Source organism: Triturus cristatus, chromosome 3_2, assembly GCF_964204655.1.
Source record: "Triturus cristatus chromosome 3_2, aTriCri1.1, whole genome shotgun sequence".
NCBI classification, from domain to species: domain Eukaryota; kingdom Metazoa; phylum Chordata; class Amphibia; order Caudata; family Salamandridae; genus Triturus; species Triturus cristatus.
Window position 1 is genome coordinate 11,997,404 of NC_140584.1, and position 23,058 is coordinate 12,020,461.

At 46.5% G+C, this 23,058-nt stretch overlaps 1 protein-coding gene across 3 annotated transcripts in view; it reads right to left on the minus strand.

The window, feature by feature from the left end:
- LOC146856679 (receptor-interacting serine/threonine-protein kinase 3-like) overlaps window positions 1–23,058 on the minus strand; it is a 1,419,725-nt gene that overhangs the window by 1,034,855 nt on the left and 361,812 nt on the right. For all 3 annotated transcript variants that reach the window (XM_085647179.1, XM_085647180.1, XM_085647181.1), the window contains exon 3: window positions 10,008–10,147. In XM_085647179.1, the coding sequence (XP_085503305.1) occupies window positions 10,008–10,147 (140 nt within the window). The remainder of the gene's footprint in view (window positions 1–10,007; window positions 10,148–23,058) is intronic.

A 23,058-nucleotide genomic window follows, 5' to 3' on the forward strand; every position in this document is an offset into this window, starting at 1 on the left:
AGTGAAAAGTCCAGCTAACTATAACACCCCTGAAACCTATGTTTTTTTCAGTGATATATATATATACACATTTATATTTATATATATTATGTTTTTTGATATTCTTTTGATATATTTCTTTGATACAGGCTTATGTTTTCATATTTTATTAGAAAACTAAATTATATACGAGTTGTTTGTGCATTAATAAAACCATTCAAAAAGAAACTAATTTGCAAGCAATGGATAAGAGCTTGCTCTAAGTAAAAAGCAAGAATCAGTCCAAATCAACCGAATAAATAAATCCCTTGTAGGCACATCTACCTGTCCATGAAAATGTGGCTTCTGAAATTAGTGAAAACTAATTGTGCCCCTTTGGGGCATGGCCAAGATGGCAACTGCAACAGATGCTCAGTAAAGAGCTCCGTCCCAGCCTAGATCAAAATCCTGAAATTAGAGACAAACGGATGGCCTTTGGGGTTGCAATACGCCGCCCACGCACCAAGGAAAGGTGCCGGACTGTAGCAGCGAATTCGCTACAGAGCTACTACCTGCACGAGACCCGGAGAAGGAGACCCTCATCGAGTGAGGGGCTGGTGAGGCCTAGAGAGCTGCATAGAGACGCGGTGCTGCCGGGTCACGGACTTCCTCCCTCCGACGGCCAAAATCCAGGATCGGAGGTGAACTCCGGGCCTTGCACTCACCCAGAAAGACACACGCTTGAGTCCACACAGCTCAGGCAACGGGAAAGGAAACCAGCTGTTATGGAGAGAGAGGATGTACGAGCCCTGAGCTGATTGAGGGATGGATGAGGCCTAGAAAGCCGGAGAGAATCGACAAAACATGGACCTTCCTAAATTGAGGGCCAGGTCTTGAGGTAGTGCTCCGGGCCTCGCACATACCCCCCACCTGAGAAAAAGGTGATTCAAGCCGAGAGCAATTGGACCTCCACCATAAGAGAGTTGCCTAACATTCCGGGGCGGAAGAGAGACCGCCTGGGGCACAGCCTGGGATTAAACATTTAAAAACAAAAAGCATCCCCGGGAAATGTGACGGGGAGGCGGCAGCCCTCTGGAGTACAAGTCAGCAGCAATGGTGCGGCCCAGTAACTGAGGGGGGCAAAAGGCCATGAGGGAGAGTGCTGGCATCAGATGAAGAAACAAGGGCAGCCTGGACCAGAGGAGCGGTGAAAGGCTTGCAGGCGAGGAGAAACGAAGAGAAAGGATTCCGGGGACCAAAAACGAAAACTGGAGGAAGAATAGCGGAATAACAGAGGACTAAACCAGGAGCACCGGACTCGGTGAGGGACCCCCACCACCCCAGGTTAAATTGAACTTGTTGGCGCATATATGACTACAGGAAGACCAGAGCTGGGGGCAGACGAGATGAAAACCTACTGCCAGATGCAGTAGGAGCAGGCGCAGAGAACACGGAGTAGGTTGTGGAGGAAAGGCATCGTGAGAGAGACCTCTGGGGCAGTCAAGAACGACATAAGCCCAATCCCACGTTGGAAGTAAGGTAAACAGGAATTAAATGGATGGGCCTGCAGATTGGTGTGCACAGGGCTATTCAAATTAAAGTGGCCTACAGTGATCCATTGGTGGATAAAGAGTGCTGAGAGTGGGGTAACCAGTACAGGAGAACGGAGGCGCAGGAAGGAAGGGGGTTACCACCGAGGACTCTTAATGAATGGGGAGTGTAACAAAACGCCACTGGGTAGAACAATAAAGAGTTCGACTGAGCGAACAATTGCAAATATGAAGAAAAAAAAGAAGAACCTCAGATGAGTAAACCCAAGGCCAAACAAGGGGATGCACAGCTGGAGGCAGGAGACCCCTCACATAAATTGGCAGACAGGGTGAAGGAGGTGGAACTGGCCCCAGAAGAAGTGAAATCGGAGCAAAGGAAGACCACCCATCAGCTAGAAGATTTGAGTGACTATTGAAAAGTGGGCTGAAGATGCTGAAGGGGGTAATCGCCAAAATAACGTTAGGGTGGTGGGAATTCCAGAGGGCACGGAAGGGGCAGATATGGTAAAATTTCTTGACAAGTGGCTACAAATGGTAATACCTTTAGGGTCCCTCTCCAAGTTCTTTGCCCTCGGAAGGGCGCACAAAGTTCCATCCCGGTAGTTGGCACCAGGGCAATCCCCGAGACCAGTGATGGTCTGTCTGCGATGTTATGTAGACCAAGATACTATCATTTAACATTCACAAGCTCATGGCCCCTACGTGACTGAAAATGACAAGGTGTCAGTGTTCCCGGACTTCACAGCGAAAGTACAGGCGCGGCGTGCATTATTTTTAGAAGTAAAAAAGGCATTGAGAGTGGAAGGAATACAGTATTCAATGCAGTTCCCACCCCGGCTCTGCATACAGCTGGACAGGAAAGCAAGTTTTTATAACACCCCAGACGAGGCATGGCAAAATGCCTTAACTGAAAAGGAGAAGATTGCGGAAAACAAAGAAGCAAGTCATGCGCAAAACTACCACTTCACAGATGGTGAAAGAAAGACAAGAAGTGCTTAAAGCGGTGGCACAGGTGGTTTTGGCCCCGCCGGAAAAAGAGAGAACGCTGGACTCCTCAGAGGATGGAACTGGGCACTCAGACACGGGAGAGTCGGAGAGGAGCGATGACCATCTCCCAATAGTCACCTCTGGCTCACTGGTGGTAACTGAATGCGAGATGTCATTTGTTGCCAGGTGATATGATGGGGGAGCGGGGCTGGTGGAAAAGGGGGGAGGAGACCCAGTAAAAGCAGGATAGCGAACACACAGCTGTGGTTCAGGGTGTGATCTATGATATGTTAGCCATTATCCTTTAATAGAGAGGGTGCTGAAACTGAAGTGTGTCGGAAAGCTATAGATAATTTGTTGTAGAATATATTAATGTAGAGGGTCTAGATTATGCACTAGGCAGGGACAAGAGAATAGTGAGCCCACTTGAAGCCACACGCTGACTAGATGGATGTCACCACGATGGGGAGTGGTGCATTCTAGCACTATAAGTTTTTATTCTTATCTCAAGTTTGGGCAGCCAGCCGTTGCGAAACTGCCCTAGGGAAGATGAGTTGTTGGAAATGGGGAGTTAGTTTTAGTCCAGTGATGCACCTGAGCCTTCAAGATAAGGGGGATGGAGGGAGGGAGTGGGATAGGATGGGCATGACCTCAGGATATGGCTAAATTGGATATTAAAAGCACCCACCAGGAAATTAAGTGTATATCCCGGAATGTACGAGGGATATGTTCTCTCATCAAACACCAAAAAATACAATTATTTGGTCCCAAGAGGCATACACATAACTATGTAACAGGAGACCCACTTAATGACCGAGGAAGGGATCAGTTTACGATGAAGATGCTACCACTTACTCTGCATTCTCGAGAGGGGTGCTGATCTGGGTTAGAGCGGGAGTCCCGTTCGAACAAATGCATATGCACATAGACAAAAAGGGCAGATACATATTAGTACAGGGGAGACTACTAAGACGGGAAGTCACATTAGGTAGCATATATGCCCACAACCATGACCAGATTTGTTTTCTGGAGAGATTATCTGCGTCCCTGACTTCTTCCAATACAACAGAATTACTCATTGGTGGGGATTTTAATTGTGTGATAAATGTTGTTTTAGATAGATCAACCCCTCTCCCCATTGCGGGGAACCTCATTCTCCAAGGTAGCTTGCAGGTTAGGGGAATGGTTGAAAGGGTGGGAACTGGCAGATGTTTGGAGAGTACAGCATGACATACAACGTGACTATTCTTATTATTCCCACTTGTACAATCTTTACACTAGAATAGACATGTTTATGTGCACCAGCCGAATTATCACTGCGGTGACTCACACCGAATACCTTGGTTGCATCTTTTCAGACCATAATCCACTACTTCTGCATTTACGCCCGCTTAGGGAACCGACAGTTACACCGACGTGGTGATTGCGCCCTGAACTACTGACGGATGATGGCTTCTGAAACTCTTTAGAAAGGGCTATCAATGAGTACTTCCAACACAATGAGGGTTCAATGGGCTCCAGAGCAATAGAGTGGGAAGCACTAAAGGTGGTAATAAGGGGACACTGTCTGAATCAAACGGTGGAGATTAGAAAGGAGCTATTAACAGAACTGAATACGTTTGAAAATAGGCTGAAGGAGCATGGTCACCAATTGTCGGACGACACAGACACATACACTAATGGATTCTACACAAAAGGATTATAGTAGCGCTCTAGAAAAGCTGCGAACATACGATAGCCAAGAGTATCACAACTGGGTGCATGAAGAGGGAGGTAAAGTGGGTAGACTACTCGCATGGCTAGTGCGACCAGAAGTAAGGGGGACACCCATCACACACACAACAACTGCAGTGGGAGTGAGCTTGTACTCTTACAAAGCAATAAATGAGGAGTTTAATACTTACTATGAGCAACTATATGCGGCACTGACCCAAGTGTCAGGGGACAACATACAAGAGTTCCTGTCACCGTTGCCACTGCGTATGTTGGATCCCCCATTGAGGGAGGATCTGGGGAGCCCAATAACAGCTCTAGAAATACGGGTAGCTGTTGGGCTTGGCCCTTTTTGCAGGGTCATCCCTGAACTTTTTTGCCTTTCTCCTGTTTTTGTCCGACCTGTTTTTGTTGGTTTTATGACTGGGCACTTTACCACTGCTCATCAGTGGTAAAGTGCATATGCTCTCCCTATTATAAATTGATGTATGGATTAGTGATTCCATGATTGGCTGGTTTGGCTTACTTCACTATTGCAAGGCTACCTCTTCCCCATAGGCCAGAATGGGCAGTTTGATTATTACACCTTATAATCCTAACTAACCCAGGGAACATGGTAGAAATTCGAGTTTAGTATGCCTGAACTCAGAATGATAAAATGCATCTTTTAGTAAAGTTGGTTTTAACATTCTGTGTTTGAAAGTACCACTTTTAGAAAGTAGGTATTTTCTTGTCTAACCATCCAAACCTGCCTCTGCTAAGTTGTGTATTCCTTGTCTGGAGTTTGAGTGACAGGGGCTGGGGGATTCCAGGGGAGAGAGTGAGTCAGCACAGGGCTGAATAGAAAGATCTGTATGGAGATGGGTGGGAGGAGTTGCACCAGGGACCTGAATAGGGCTCTGCCTTCCCTCCACAATGCTGGCTCCACCTCCTGTGGTGCGTCTGATGTCCCTGCCCTGCACTGGGAAAGGAAAGAAGGAGTCATGTCAACAAAGTGCTCCAGGACTGACCAGAACTGGCTTGGACTAGGCAAAGGCCTCTCTGCCTTCAGAGAACAAAGAGAAACTGTGTATAAAAAGGGGGACCCAGACCCCAGAACTTTAGATCACTTTGGGAAACAAGAAGAAACCTTTGCTGTGGAGAGGAACCAGAGAGACTGAGGAGTGACTATCCCTAAGCTGAAGTGCTGCTTGGGGGTTTGGCCTGCAGTGGTTGCCTAAACTGCCAAAGAAAGGAGAGAGGAACTTTGTGTGTACTTTCATCAACTTGTAAAGGATCTCCAAGAGCTTGAGAGAGAGCTTGCCTCCTGCTGAAGTCTCAGGGACAAAAGACTTCACCCACCAGCTCCCCAAGAGTTCTTTTGGAAGTGCCTGCTGCTGTGCGAGGCTTTCTGAAGGACTGCGTGTCGCAAAGAGCTGGAAGCGCAACTCACGAAGAAGCGTGTCGCCGCCGCAGCCGCTGTCGTCGCATCGCCAAAGAGGATCGATGTCGCATCAGACGCCACCGCATAAATGGGAAGTGTGTCGCCACCGCTGCAGTTGTCGCATCATTGCTGAAGCACCTCACATCACCGGAGAAAAGGATCGACGTTGCATCAGATGCCGCCGCATCACCGGGAAGCGTGTCGCAGGGCCTGTCGTGGCTGAGAAGAATCATTGAGTCGCCGCACAGCCGTCGGGCGTGCACACATCATGTCGCATCAAGAAGAAGACGCCATCTTTGTTGCATTGTACTGGATCTTTATCGCATCACGGCGTTGCGTGAAGCAATGCCACGGAAGCGCAGTAAGAAACCGACGCATCACCTCCCCTCGCAGAGAAGAACCGACGCATCCCCTACGCATCAGTAGGGACCCGACGCATCACTGTTCTTGCGTGTAAGGAACCCGAAGCATCACCTTCCCTGCAACACTTTCGTTGTATAGCGTTACGCATCCTAAAGTACATTGAACTCAAAGTGTTGCATTTTAACATCTAAAGAGAACTAAGCTAATTCTACCATTTTAAGTACAGTATTGTGAATTTTTGTCATTTGTGGTCTTGTGTTAAATCTATATAAAAGATACTTATTTTTAATATACAACTTGTGTGGTGCCCATCTGTAGTGTTGTCACTGAGTTACTGTATGCGTTTACAAATGCTTTACACACTGCCTCTGAGATAAGCCTGTCTGCTCGTGCCAAGCTACCAAGGGGGTGAGCAGGAGTTATTTTAGGAGTGTACCCCCTTACCCTGACTAGACGCAAGGGCCCCTATTTGGTCAAAGGTACCTACCTCTGCCAACTAAAGACCCCCAAATCTAACAGTAGCCATCAGAGAGATGGCCGCGGGGAAGACACCGGGGCCTGATGGCCTACCGATAGAGTTTTATTCAGCAATGGTACAAACTCTGGCTCCCAAATTGGAAATTCTATACGCGGAGGCTTTAGAGGCAGGGGTACTTCCCAACTCGACAAAAGTGGTACCGCTCCAAGAACGGGACAGGCGGGGGCACGGTTGTCACGGTTCTGGCCCCTTTCCATGCTAAATGCGGATTTCAACATTTTGAGCAAAGTGTGGCCATTACGACTTCTTCCACATATGCAACACCTAGTATACCCAGACCAGAACGGGTTTATCCGAACCAGAGCCACATGGGCCAATATACGCAGACTCTTCTCACAGTCTGGTGGCTCGGGCCGGGTCTGGTGGACAGTGGACAAATGTGTCGGGCCGGGTCTGGTGGACAGTGGACAAATGCGTCCATTGCAGGGTTCTGTGTTCGACCTCATGGTCACAGGTTCAAATCCCAGCTGCCCAACTCAGCCTTTCATCCATCCGAGGTCGATAAAATAAGTACAATTGAGTTGGGTAACCATAAACATCTGTTATTCAGAGCCAAGAGACCTGCAGGTGAACATGCACTTACAAATACAAATACAGGCTCTATATCATGCACTATCCAGACTGGGGAAAATATCGAGAGGCCTTAATAATGTCGGTGGATTTGGAGAAAGCTTTCATCTCCCTAAGATGGGACTTTCTCTATGCAACAATGGCTTGTATGGGACAGGGGGATGGGTGGAATAGTTGTGTACAATTACTATACGCCGCTCCCACAGCTCAAGTAAAGACAAGCAGGGTGGTATCACGCCAGTACAGGGTGTACAGGGGCCTGAGACAGGGATACCCGTTATCCCCGCTGTTGTTTGCTCTGGCCATTAAGCCATTGGCTGAAATGTTCAGACTAGGTGGCTCGCGACATGTAATAAGGATAGGGGGGGTGAGACCACATAAAGTCACTTTACGCAGATGAGCTATTGCTATACCTGGGAGAGGGAAATCGAGGGGTGTCACAGGCACTCAGATTATTGAGGGCCTATTCGGAATTGGCGGGGTTAAAACTAAACAAAATAAAAACACACATATTCCCACTGCGGGAGGGTGCACAATGCCCAGCAGACCTTCTTGCAGACCTGAATTTGGCCCCTCGTACATTGAAATATTTATGAATACAGGTATTCCATGACCTGGAAGACCTTCATGAGGGAAATCTAGCACCAGTATTGCGATCTTTAAATATATGTGTGCCATTTTGGCACTCACTCAAACTACCCACAATGGTGCCAGTCGTGCTGGCTAAAACTATAATGCACCCAGACTGCTGTACTATTTCGCGAATCTTCCAGTGATAATCGCACCACAGTGGTTTACTGGGCTTAATAAGCTAGCACATGAGCTGATTTGGGACGGGGGAAGACTTAGAGTCGCACTGGCTGCACTACAAAGGACAACAGATGAAAGGGGGCTTGAGGCCCCGGAGTTCGAATTATATTACCTACCAGCCCAGCTGCAATTGTGGTTGGTCCAGTGGCTAGAAGGATGGAATGCGGAAGCACTGCACACAACAGACTCGGTGGTTACCCAGCAGCAGCTACTGGCTCGGTTGCTACGACCTTCAGTGACGGTACTAAACCTGGGGGTATTATTAAAAGTGGCACTATATAGTTGGAAAAGGTGTTGCAGGAGCACAGTGAACATTCTGTCGTATGCACCAAGCCTGCCACTGGTAGAGTTCCCGGGAGGTAAACCGCCAACCCTGATGTCTGACGCCCAAATGGCTAGGTGGACAGAGGCTGGATTAATAACATTGGGTGATTGCTATCAGAATGGCATGCTGATCTCATTGGAGGAATTCCTTGACCAATACGATTTGACTGGTGGCCATTTTCTAATCTACCATGCGGAGGTACACAGGGTCAAAGAGATTTGGGGACAAGTCCAACAATAGCCACAAACACATGAGAATTTGCAAGTGTTGCTAACTTTTGGATAGGCTAGGCATTTAATAAATTGGCAATACCAGACAATGATCAGCATGGTGAAAATGCCACTGGGTGGTCTGCGAACGGGATGGAATAGCGTCATTGGGAGAGATCTTGGAGAGAAGGAATGGGCACGAGTGATGAGGAGCCCAAAACAAGTTTCTAGGATTACTGCACTGAAACTCGTCCAATTTAACTACGTGCACAGGGTATATTTTACACCCCACAGACTAAACGTTATGCATGGAGGGGAAAGCAGAGGATGCCCTAGATGTGGGCAGCAAGATGCAGGGTTTACACACACGACATTGGGGTTTGGAATGATGCAAGATTACCGGAAGGATGTGCCAGCCCAGATAAACCTTACACTGGACCAACAACTTAAATGTACGGTTGATGTATGCCTGTTGGGATTGTTTCCTAGGTCGAAGGCTTAGAAGGTAGGCTTTAGATTTGCGGATTTAGCACTAGATTTGGCACGTAGACAAAGCGCCATAAATTGGAAAGCGCCGGGAAGCCCTTCTATAAAGCCATGGGAACAAGCAGTATATAAATGGGCCACGGAGGAGGAGAGAGCATTGCAAAGAGAGGAAGCCGGGGGGCTTCGCAAACGTCCTATAGCTGAGTTATGGACAGAGATAACGCGACACTGGGCAGCAGGAAGGAAGAGCAGAATAGTGATCAGGATGGCACAGAATCAGGCACAGGTGGAGATAGTGACAGTTCGGAAGGGTTATAGGGGTAAGATGAAAGAGCATGTTAAAAAATAAGGGACACACTCCCTGCACCACCCAGGAGCAATATAGAGCAGACTAGGCGGAACAGCCACACCACTGGACAAAGTTAAGTTATGTTTTCTTTTGTCTTGATTTCCCAAGACTTTGGACAGTTTGAAAGTTTTTATAAAATAAGATATGGGTTTACAATAATAAAGGGATACAACTCCCCAGGAGTGGAGATACTGTATTGAAAACAGGAATGATGGGTTGAATAATAATAACAAATAATCGTATTGCACATATGCCACAACCCAAAGATCAAATGTGAGATATGTATATTGCTAATGTAAATGAGCTGATAAATTCAAGACTGAAAAGATGTGTAATAACTGATTTACACTCAAAATACCTGTAAGTACAATATTTTGAAAATGGCAATAAAAACTTTTTTTTTTAATTCTGCCCCTTTATTTATTTTGTATTAATTTGTAATAAAATTGTTATTTGAATGTATATCTTGGATGGCTTTTTCTGAGCCTGCTTTACTGAAATATGTGTTGCTACTGGACACCGGTAGGTTTCTACAAGAGGAATTTCAATTGCATCCAGACCATTTTGATCTCATGTAATCTCAGTGCAACACTAGAAAGCAAATTACTATTATCACTAAAGCACAGATTACTATTGTTACTAAAGCAGAGATGATAGTGAATGTTATCATTAACCACCCCTTATAAAGCACTTCCCATGAAGAATGCAAAGCAGTGGAACCGTTACCTGTACACATCAAAAGTCTCCTTCTTGTAGTTCCGACCTGTAAAAGCTTCTGGTGGCATGTATGGATATGTTCCTGCAAAGCCACCCACATTCGACGACGCTGTACTGCTCTTCAGTTTAGACAACCCAAAATCTGTAAGCTAAGGAGAAGTTCAAAAATGTACAGAAAACATATCTTTACAAATCCATAGTACACTGCACAGTAATAAACTATTTATTGTACTGTGGGTTGTGACTTTCATTTTTCAATCAGTTTATTCTGTTTATGTGTTCTAGGTATGTGCAAACCCATATAAACAGGATAATAAAATCACGCAATACCATACACATCATCCTTAGAAACCCTGTTAGAGATGAATAATGGCAATTTGTGAAACAGCATATACAAAACTCAGCAATATCCCATGAATATGTGCATAATGCACCTACTAAGCCCAACATGAGCTAGATATCAACAGAAAATTCCACTTACTGTGCCAATACATTAAACCTAATGTGTACCTATACATTCCCCCTCAGACTGTTGACTGTTTTTTGTAGCATCTATTTAATCCATCTAATCCATTTAAAGAAGAGGGAGAACATGGATGAGAGAGCCCTAACTGCCCTTTCTATCATCAATTTGGTCCTGCATATCTTTCCTCTGACCAATGTCGTTATTCCCGATGGCTTTTCTCTGCTACTTGTTTACGTTCTCTTCTGAAATGCAGGCAATTATGCAGAGAATATTACATTTTCAATTTGTGGTGGAGAAGGGTGGCTCTGTGCTTATTTTCTCCTTCAGTCTGTATATTACTTGGTGGCTTAAGGCTAGGGTGGGGAATTAATGGTAACCTTTTTCAACATTGATTGGCTGAGTAACACGAGGTTTCATTTACAGCTGTCTTTACCATTGAGTGGCAGCACCCCTCAGTTCTGGAAAGATTTTCTTGTACACCAATACTTATTTAATGGCTCATCGGGGGCCAACAACTCCTCATAGGTGCACAAGACCTTCAGCATTGCTGCCTCGTACTCCCTCTATTGGTGCCTCCACAAATTTAATTATACAGTAGGCTCCACTACTGAGCCCTTACTTACCGCTGACCGGGAGGCGCAGCCTACCCTAGAGGGAGGGCGGTTAACCCCCCCACCGTGGGCGGCAGACAAAGGGCACTGCAGCATTGGGTGCACTCTTGTGCCAATGGAAAGGCCAGTGCATGACCAGGAAGTTTAGGTTCAAAGGGCCCAATCAAGAAGGAGGGCGTGGTCACAGGCACAGCCTAAAATGCGGCTGGGACAAGCAGTCCCCAGCTTTGACATTGAAAGAAATTGATCCGCATGCCCGGACTGCGCCCCTGAAGAGTAGCTGAACATGATAACGCAGTTCAAGGCAATCAGCAAGAAGGCGGCACTCCGGCGATTCATGATGAGTGGGCTTTGGCCTACTCCGAGCCCTTTCTGTTATTGTGGGAAGGAGGCAACGGATAGCAATGGCATTCTGGCCCTGTCCCGCCATACCCGCCAGGGCGATGGTTGTCAGAAAAGGTCTCAGACTCGCACCGCATAGCCAGGGAGGATGTGGTGTGCCAAAGCAGCTTGCGTAACAGAGGCGTCTGGCGGAGACATTGGCTAAGTCGAGGTGAGCAGTGTTGGCGGAGGTTGTGTTTTTGCAAAAGTGTAATGCTACCTCGTACCCATGATGGAGCAAAGTTTTGTATAAAAGAGACTTGCTTGTATGCAATCCTCTCGAATAACCTGTAATACTGTAACCAACATGTTTGTGGGTACTAACGTTGCACCACATTTTAAATACTGTATCTAGGGGAAGCTTTTCTATGTGCTTTATTAACCAGTAACCCGAGTGTCCTTAAAATGGCCCCCAAAAACGCGGGAACTCTTCTCTGCATGCATCTACTGCATCTACGTAGTAATGATGTTTCTGTTGCTTGGTGGGAAATCTTTGCAGCTGTGCAATAGCTTTTAACATGGCTGCTCGAAACCCTCGCATTAACGCACATGCTGTGCTGAAACTAACCCGTGCAAGTTTTACTAAGTTATTAATGCAAAAGAGATATTAAGTAAATGGGGTTAGAGTAGAAGTAAGTGGTATACAGTGAATTCATTTAGTTTCGTATTCTAACATGTTTTTCTCTGATTTTATTAATAGTTTTTTTTGTTTTTTTTTTTAAAACTTTATTTATGCTTTTAAGCAATTACATAACAAAGTAGCATGACACCACCGGCAGGTTTAGAGTTCCAGTCAGCATGAAAGGTACACAATCCAAAGTACAAAAAGTACAAACAGTATCCCTTGTGCAATTATAGAAGCTTGTCAAAGCAGCACAGGCAGCCCGCATCCACACATGAATCTCAACCCACTCCGTAGATCTTATGACACACATGCGATCTCCACAGAGCTAGGAAAGAGCACTTATGCAGTGAGGGACGGGAGTAGCGCCGGGCTCACTTCACCTACACCTCCAGCCGCACTCAGCGCAGTCACGTCCCCTTCGGGACCATGCGTTAGGAGATACCCCACCAACGGCCCCCATATATCCCTGGGCCGCGAGGTCCGCGGTAGCAGCTCTGCATATGTGTTACTCTGTTCTTGGCAAAATATCATATCAGCCAGCCATTCTTTGAATTTCGGGGCTCGGCCCCTACCCCATCTGCAAGCTACCTTCCGCTTCGCCAGCAGCAAGGAGATGGCAACATATTTTTTGTGTTTCAGAGATATATGTGCCGTGTGCCCCAGAAGCGCAAGCAGCGGGTCCCTCTCCAGGTGCACGTCGAGCATGTCTCCCAATGCCATAAACACTTGCTCCCAATAGTCACGAACCGTGGCACAGCCCCAGGCCAGATGCAAGAATCCCGCACCCGACTGACCGCATCTCCCACAGTGATCATTGTCAGCTAGCTTAAAACGCAGTTTCTTAACCGGCGTGTAGTATATCTGATGCAAGAACTTAAAGTGTATTACCCGGAACCTACTACTAGCCGATATCTGTGCTGTCTGCCGACTGCAGTATCTCCACTGCTCCTCAGTGACCTCGCTCCCCAACTCCTCCTCCCATCGTGTCCGGGACGATATGTCGCCCCCCACATCGCACTCCCGTATTGAGGCGTACAACCTGGACACCAAATGGCCACCATCTGCCGAGCGCAGCATCCGGTGCAACGGTTCAAAACATTCTGGCTCTCGGGGGAAATCAGGAAGTAACGATCTCATGCCCTGTCGCAATCGCACGTAGAGAAATACATCAAGTGGCGTGTGAGTCGCTTCCTGTAAGAATTGCGCAGTTGTGCGAAAGGTGCCCTCGTGAAAGAGATCCCCCCAGGTCTTGACCCGTACTCGCTTACAGAGATCTTGAAACCCCCTCTCCTGCAGCAACGTCAAGTTCGGGTGATATGTAAAAGTGGCAATCTGGGGGAGTACAGAAACGAGACCTTCAGGAGGGCCGTCAATCGACGCCATGCCTCCACCATGCCAGTGATCGTGGTAGGTGCCGCAACCAGCATGTCCTTGGGACCATATATGTGACCATTGAGGGGTATTGGGTCAGCAAGCCAGGCCTCCACAGCCACCTGCGGCATGTAACGTGGCGGGTATACCCAGTAATAGGCGTAATGTGCCTGAGCACATAAGAAGTACAGCTCGAGATCAGGAACATCAAACCCCCCTTGGTCATACGGCTTGATTAGCATAGACCATTTCAAACGTGACTGCTTACCTCCCCCACACCAATCGTATCAGCTCTGAGCGCAGCATGGTGAAGAAAACCCGCCCAGGGTGATAGGGAATGTTGAGGACCAGGTACAAAAACTGCAGGAGTATCTTCATTTTAATGAGTGACAAACGGCCCGCCATGGACAGGGGCAACGCGATCCACCGCGTTACATTGGTTTTGAGTCGCTCTATAGCTGTGCCATAGTTTGCCCTAATGATCTCCTCCCTATTGCGAGCAATCTGAATCCCAAGATATCAAAAGTCCTCCTGACACCATTCCATTGGGAAGTCAAGAGGGAAGGGAGTTACGGCTGACGTGAGCGGGAACACCATGGACTTTCCCCAATTAATACCCACTCCGGAGAGCCTCTCAAATCGTATAAATTCCCGCAATATGGGGTTGATGTTGTCTTGCGGATCTCTAATATAGAGCGTTATGTGGTCCGCATACAGCGATATCAATATCTGCCGCAAGCAGCAGCGAAATGCCTTATCATTGTGTACCTGTCGCAAACGGGCGTCTAGCGGCTCCACAGCAAGCGCGAATAACAGGGGCGACAGTGGGCACCCCTGTCGAGTACCCCTGGAGACAGCTATCGGGGAGGACATATGACCGTTGATCAATATGCGGGCTTTCGGTTGGTTATATAACAACTGAAGCCAGGAGACATACAGCTGAGGGAATCCCATCCGCCGAAGGACACCGAATAGGTAGTCCCACTCCACCGAGTCGAATGCCTTAGTAGCATCGAGAAACACCGCAGCGAGTGGGAACTCCTGGACCACCATCTGCACCAGGGAAAACAGGGTACGAAGGTTGTGTGATGTCGACCTCCCGGGTACAAACCCCGATTGATCCGGCAGGACGAGCTTTTCCATCAGCAGTGCAAGACGGTTGGCAAGCACTTTAGCCAGAATCTTGGCATCGCAATTGATCAAGGAGAGCGGCCGATATGAGTCGCAGGAATCCGGGGGCTTCCTGGGCTTCAATAACGACGTCACCACCGCTTCCCTCATCGAGGGTGGTAATATACCCACTTCCAGAGATTCCTCATACACCTCCCTGAGGACCGGCGCCATAATATCAATGTAACTTTTATAAAATTCGGCTGGCAACCCATCCGTCCGAGCCCGGCGCTTTCCCATTTTTTAACTGCATAATCGCCTCCCGTATTTCATCTAGCTCAAACGGGTGACATAAAAATTCACGCTGTGCATCCCCAAGCCAACCCAATGCGATGTCCTCCAGGAAGTCCTCCATCTCGAGCGCTCCCCCCCTCCGGGATGTGTAAAGCGCGCCATAATGCTCTACGAATGTTTCGAGTATGTCCAACGAGTCTCGATGGATTGCATGGTCAGGGCTGCATACCTCTAAAATGTAGGTGCTAAAACGGGGAGGGCGCGTCGCCTCTGCAAGAGCTTTCCCAGGCCGCTCCCCCTCACCGTATCTGCAGGCCACCCGGTATTTCCCCCGAAACTTCAGCTCGCGCTGTGCCTCAGCTTCATATCTCGTTAGGGCTTCTCGAAACTTACTATGCACCGTCCCGTCCTGTCCCTGTCCCATCTGCCTCCCCAACCCCTTCAGCTCCTTCTCCAGGCTTTGAAGTGTGCGCTGTATATCTTTTAACACTCCACAACTCTTAGATAGGCAGTACCCTCTAATCGTCACCTTAAAGGCCTCCCATATCACCTCTACGCTCCCGACCAAGCCCTTATTCCTCGCAAAAAAATCGCGGGTTTCCTACTCTAGTTCCCCCTGAAACACAGCATCAAGTAGAGCCATGGGCTGTAACCTCCAGCGCGGCGGCCTGGTAGCAGCATAGCCCGGCAGAGTGATCGATAGCCTCACAGGACAATGGTCTGAATACGTTCTGGCCAAGTGCGTCACAGCCTGTATACCTGGTCCCAGCCCTCTAGACACTAGGCAATATTCAATCCTTGCCCAACTACCTGTGTGGGAAGTGAAATGTGAGCCTTCCCTCCCCAGGGGATGCAGATACCTCCAACTATCAAGCAGTCCTCCTTCCTCAAGTATACCAGATAATGCCTCCCTGGATTTGGTATAATGATGCGCCATGGGGTGAGACCTATCCTGACTCGGCTGCAGGGCGACATTAAAGTCTCCCCCCCATATTATGTGAGTGGAACCAATTGTCATGATTTTACCCCAGACGTCCTAAAACAATTCCGGGCTATCAGTATTTGGGCCATAGCAGTTAGCTATCGTTATGAAGTCTCCCCCCAGCCTTCCCCATGTGATCACATAACGACCTTGCGTATCTGAGATTGTTCCTATTGGCTCATAGTGCAATTGTTTCTTAAAAAGGATCGCCGTCCCACGGGTATAGGAGGAAAATGATGAGAATAGACGATGTCCCGCCCACTTACACGCAAAGGTGTTTGTAGCCCTGGGGTCTAAATGCGTCTCCTGCAGCAACGCCACTTGGATCTGCTGCCTATCTACATACGCCAAGATCTTCCTGCGTTTCCTCGGGTCACCCAGGCCTCTCACATTCCACGACAGTATTTTAATCACGCCTTACCCTCCCGAGCCATTGGCACCGTCAAAACAAGCTATCATTATGAGGAAATATGAATTTTGTGATCAGTTATGTCCCCTATCGTAGACCCCAACGGCTCCATGTGCATGCTATAAGTACATGTATGTTCCCTCCAGTTCCAGTTATGAAGACGCAAATACATGTGCGTCCACCGTCAACATGTCCTCTTTCAGATCCGCCATGAATGGGTCAGATATTCCATTCCTAAGTATGAAAGGCCACCGACTTTATGTGGTTCACTTTCCACATTTTACAGATTCAGGCGAGTAGGCCCTGAATTCTGTCATCAAGCCTTTTCCTGCCTTCTGCCTCTGAAAGCTCCAGTCCGAGCCTGCATCTGTATCCATGAACTTTGTCCTACTCCCTGCGCGGCTAACGGTGCCTGATCCAGCCTGTTGCCTGCCAAAAACTGTATTTCACCTTCAAGATTATCTGCTCCGCTCCTCATCCGATGCATTCCTGTCTAGTAGTTTAGGTAAACATTCTTCCAGCTACCGTGCTAAGGGCCAGGCCTCGCTGTCCTCATGCAAGTAATTCATAGCCCCTGTTACCATGGAAGATTCCTGCCCCCTCGCACTCATGTAGACACTTAGACGCTTGTACACGCACTAACAGTCAGTATAGAATAGATTCCGTCCGAGAGACCTTTCCTTTTGGATAATACAGTTCTTTAAACATAAGATATTAGATATGATTTGGGATTAGGTTGACATGACCCCTCAGACTTCTGTCTCCACATGTAGAGCTAAATGTCAAGTCCCCTTCACCCTCTAGTAGCACGTCAATCACACGTCATGCGGCTGCGCGCGCATCTCTGCCAAATATTTCTGCTGACATTGCAGGATTCTCTTATGGATCCACCCACTTGTGACATCATGTATAATGACGTTTTCTAAGTTACGCCTATATGTCCGCCTTTTTTAGTTACGTATGCATATTTTATCTATCTTATCAACTGTTACGCCTCCTGCATCTGTTTCACTGTAATGCATTTCTTATAAAAATGATTACCTGTCAATAATGTATGGCCTTCCTTCCTGAACCCTCATGGTGATGGAATTTGAAGCCTGCAGTTCGAACTGTAATTCCTTTGTAGAGGAATAAAGCCTTTTAGAACCTCTAATACCACGGATTCTGCCTCTTATATTTACTGAGTTATTCTTACTAGACTTTACCGCATAAAAAATAGTACCGGTAATGAAATATTTACCACATATATTGGTGCCCGAATAGGGACACTTTCTCATCTCACGCGCCGGAGGTGCGTTGCAGGCCCGGTCTCCTGCCACAGCTGAACGGACAAAAACGCGTACCTGCAGGATTTCCTGTATCTCCCTCCGGCCAAGCGGGGGCGACTGAGGCTGCGATCAACACCCAGACGAGGCGGTGAGAAGTGCGAAGTATCCCGACCAGAGCCTAGCTGAGAGAGCAAGATCCGAGGTATACAGAGGCCCACCAGGTTCCGAAGTTCCGAGTCCAGTCGAGTCGAGTCCAGTCCGGTCAGTTCCGAGGCCTTCCGTTCCGCGCTACCCGGTGAGTACCATTGCCGGGGAGGCATTTAAACGTGCACATAGTCTGTGCCGGTCAAGACGGGTTTGGGTACACAAATCCGGTCTGCACTGTTTCAGCAGTGTATCTGTACTGTTTAGCAGTATATCTAGTATGTCTTGCATATAAATAAGTATTATCTAGTGTCAGTATTATGTCAGTAACTAGTTTTCTATTAGTTATCATTGTTCGTTAAACTATTAAGTGTTAAATGTTTTAATACGTTCTATATATTGTGGTGTGAATGACTGTTCATTATTGTATTTATTGTATTAAGTGTGTTCAAGATTAAGTAACCAGATCTAAAAATGCCGCTCTTTTCGAAATTAAGACAGATCAAAACTAGAAAAGGGGTACTCGAAGAAGCTGTTCCCATTCCACCTAGGGACACTCCAGGATACTTTATGTATCATAAGCATGGCCTAGATGCCGTATTATTTCTTGATTTATGGGTGGACTACACCAAGGATTTACCAGAGAGTCAGAGATGGCCCGCCGCGGGGACCTGGGATGCAGATTGCATCATGAGAGTAGAAGAAGAATTATGGAAAAAGAAAGCCAGACAGTCACAGAAAGATGCCATTGAATTATGGCGTAAAGAATCATATAGACGTACAGAAAAAGCGCTCAGACAGGAAGAGAAAAGTAGGGAGAATTCAAATAAAGCCCGAGAAAATCTATTAATTGAGGAAGGTACCCGAGTAAAATCAGAACAAGTAGATAGACAAAGAAACACTCTTATGAATGGTATGTATCCTCTTCTGGCCGAAGGGTTACCTAAGGCTACTCCGGAAATATCAAAAGACTTGACTCCTCCATTGCTCCCGATAAAAGCGCATCCCAAAACACATCCTAAAACAGCAAAGGACGTTTTCCTTTCCTCCTATTTAGATGACGTAGCTCCCGAGTATGCTAATTCCACCCCACACACACCACTTGCTGATGGTGTTCAACATCAAGAGCACCCGTCTGTATCCCCGCAACAACAAACTCCTACACAAGTTCCAACAGGTCCGTCCGTTTCTACTGTTTTTCCCGCATCTACAATTTCTATCTTACGTCCAACGAATCCTTTCTTGCCCAGCACCTCAGATGGTGCTACAGGAGGTACGACAGACATATTTGCCACACCGCCGCGAAATAAACAGACCCTTAGAGATTTAGCACTCCAACGTACACCCCAACTAGCGACATCCGACATGTTTAAAGAACATCTTGTGGATTGTAGATACGATCCAGTGCCAGGTAAACAAGACAGATTGCTAATATCATCACTACGTATACGACGAGCTACATTGTATTTAATGACGATACCCGAATGGTTGAACACCTAGACAATATATATCACTTTGTCCAAACAGGGCGAGGTCCAGAGAGTATTAACGAAGCTATGGAATACCAGAAAGTGGATGTACAAAGACAACTACTACGTTTTTTCATAAATTGCGTGATTAGGAACCAAGACAGGCCTGGGGCAGATCATGATACCATGCAAAAACTTGCCAAATGGGGTCAGAACATATCAGACGAGAAACATGATAAACAGGCGTGTATAATCGCCATGTATCGAAAGATCCGCAAGGAAGTAGAACGAATACATAAAGAAAGACGAGAAGCAGACAGAATTGAATCAGAGGAAGAGGAGGAGCAAGAATCAGAACAATTAGAAACGATAGCTTACATAGGTAGAGGAAGACCCCATAATAATACTAGAGGCTTTAATGATCCGATACGTCCGATACGTCCAGAATGTAATAGACATTTTCAAACCCCTATGTTAAATACAAGATCCCCTGAACACCTATTCCAAGCCGCTGATAAATTACTCCGAGATCGAAGGGGGTACCAGATGCTCGATTCCATGGACGAACAAGAATTAGCCAGGTCAGCAGTACAATGGGCTGACAGTCCCAGCAAATACAGTGATGATGCACTAGCACACACGTTTCTGAATCTTGCCCCAGACGAACAGCGTTTAGCTAGTATATACATGATTCAACACCTCCTTATATTATATAAAAGCCAACACTCCGATCCAGGACCCTTACCTGACATATTGACCGAACTACTCACGAATAAATGGAGAGGGTCGGGTACTGATTTGATTAAAGAAATTCTAGAATTTCGAAACCAGTATATAGTTTTCACATACCCAGAACACGTTCCAGTTCCCACTATGGGAAGAAAAATGTATCACATAGATAGACTGAATCCGTTACGCGAAGTACACCCAATCAGAGGTGAAGGTAATAACTTTACACGCGTGTTTGTGTACACGCCTATAACTAAAATTGAATTATTAGAAATGAAGAAAGTAGTACCCAGCCATGACAAGGATCCAGCAGGTTTCCACCGTGAGATAAAAGACATGTTACTCATGGGAGAGTATACCTACCCCGACATTATGAAAATACTGAAAGTGTTAATGCCTGCCGGTGTTTACGAGAAGCTCAAAGAAAAGGAATGGGAGGTGGGAGACCAAAAGATAGATTGGACAGCATTAGAAAACGAAGAAAAGGCCCGAGCTGCAGGATCAGGGCTTGGGGAAAAGACTACAGCACTACCAGGATTACTAGTGCAGGTATTGCCACGTTTATTAACTACGAAAAAGGAGGACTGGGGTGCAATCTCAGCCTGTAAACAAAAGCAAGATGAAGACACTAGTGATTTCTATTCCCGATTTGAAAAATGTTTTGGTATAAATAGTGGCATAAAAGCAAGTAGCGAGTCATATCCACATCTGTTTGTGACAAAATTAGTTGAAAATTCTCTGCCGCAAGTTAAGAATAGAGTATTGAAATTTGAGAGTACCTGGCAAGGTAACACACCGTCACAGATGTTACAGATGCTACAGTATCACCACAATAGAATTAGAGAAGAACAAGAACATGAACAAAGACGTATGAAAGATACAAAAATGAAAATGCTTGTTGCTCAGTCAGTTCCAGCTGATGGTCATCAAAAGGGTGATTCAACAGGTCCAGTTAAAGGGACATGTAACTATTGTAAACAACAAGGTCATTATATACACGATTGTCCAGTCCTGAAACATAATATCGCCACGGGTAGAACTCAGGAAAGACCACGTCCACCTAGACAGGATCAGAATCAACAACAAATCCCTCAGCATGCACAACCTAGGTCAGCTCCGCAACAACTAGCTCCGCAACAGGCAGCTCCACAACAGACCGTAGCACCACCACAAGCACAGCCTATTGCTGCCACACAAGCAACAACGCAACAGATGTATCAGTATGCACAAGCAGATTATCCCGATTATCAGCGATACACATGAAATAGCCTAGAGAGGAAAGTTGGCTTACCCCTTATTGAGGTTCCTGTAGATCAAGAGGGACCTTATGTACATAGTGAACTATTAGGGGAAGACAGAAAGTTTTTACTTGATACAGGGGCAAGCAGAACAACTATACGACGCAGTGAAGTTCCAGGGGCACCCCTCTCAGGCTCGCAGAATATTTCCCTTGGATTCTCAGGAAAGCCTATCATTAATGAAGTTACGCAACCCCTTCCACTTACGGTTGGTCCATTGACACGTACTACTGATTTATTGCTTACTAAATCATGTCCAGAAAACTTGTTAGGTATAAAAACATTGAAAGCTCTAGGAGCTATAATATGTTGTTCTCCGGAAGGAGTACGATTATTTTTACGTGATTTTAAAGGTCACTATGTGTCCAGAGACATGGATCACCGGCTGCAGAGTTTACCTACACATTTATGGGCACAAGGCCCCACTGATGTTGGTTGCATGAACATTACACCATATCGTGTCACACTAAAAACAGGAGTAGTACTACCACGAATGCGACAATACAAGTTACCACCAGATGCTGTTGTGGCTTTGCTGCAAATCATTGACGATCTCATTGCACAAGGAGTGGTTGTCGAAACCGACTCCAATGTATGTAATTCCCCGATAATTCCGATTCTTAAAAGAACGGATCCAAAAGCATCACCAGTATATCGATTAGTTATTGACCTGCGCGAATTAAATAAATGTATTGTACCACAATACCCTGTGGTCCCAGATATCTCTTCATTACTAACAGCTATTGACTCAGAAGCAACGTTCTTCACTGTAATTGATCTCAAGAATGCTTTCTTTAGCGTCCCAATAGATCCGGAAAGTCAATATCTGTTCGGATTCAGTTTAAATGGACGAAGTTTTAAATTCACACGCGCACCTCAAGGATTTACAGAAAGCCCCAGCATCTATAGCCAAGCACTAAAACGAGAACTTGACAGTATCCACATGCCAGTTAACACTGCCTTGCTTCAATATGTCGATGATCTGCTGATCACCGCCCGAAGCGAACATGAATGTGAAATAGCATCACTGACGGTTTTGAAATTTCTGGCCGACAAGGGGCACAAGGTGTCCCCTTCTAAGCTGCAATTCTGTGTCCAGCGAGTTGTTTACCTTGGGCACTCGCTGTCCAAGGAGGGAAGACAGCTTACACCCGACCGCATCCAGTTAATTGCTAACATGCCACCACCCAAGACACAAAAGGAGGTGCGGGCTTTTATAGGGCTCACCTCATACTGTAGGCAGTGGATCCCTCAATATGCATTTCTAGCAAAACCACTCATCCAGTTGACAACACAGGAGGCAGCCACATCGACTGTCCTCCCTTGGACTCAAGAACATACACATGCCTTTGAAAGCTTAAAGAAAGCTTTATGCCAAGCACCTGTTTTAGCAACACCATGTTACAGTAAGCCTTTTACACTATTTGTTACAGAACGCGAAGGTACTGCCTTGTCAGTACTCACTCAGGAACAAGCAGGATCACACAAACCATGTGCTTATTTCTCTAGTACATTAGATCCAGTAGCTCAGGCTCTTCCTGCATGCCTGAAATCAGTGGCAGCAACAGCTTTAGCAATCAGACAAAGTGATGCCATAGTGTTAGGACATCAATTGACAGTACAAGTACCACACGCAGTAGAGGTTCTCTTGAACCGCACACAAACACAACACTTGACTATAGCGAGACTCACCGGTTATGAATTAACATTGTTTCAGCCACATATAGAAATCAGACGTTGTAATACGTTAAATCCTGCCACACTTTTGCCAGTAAATGGAACAGATCCATTAGCACATGATTGTATTGAAGTCATTACTATCACGACGAAACCCAGACAAGACTTGACAGATATCCCTTTATCAGATCCAGACTTGACATTGTATGTAGATGGTTCATGTATG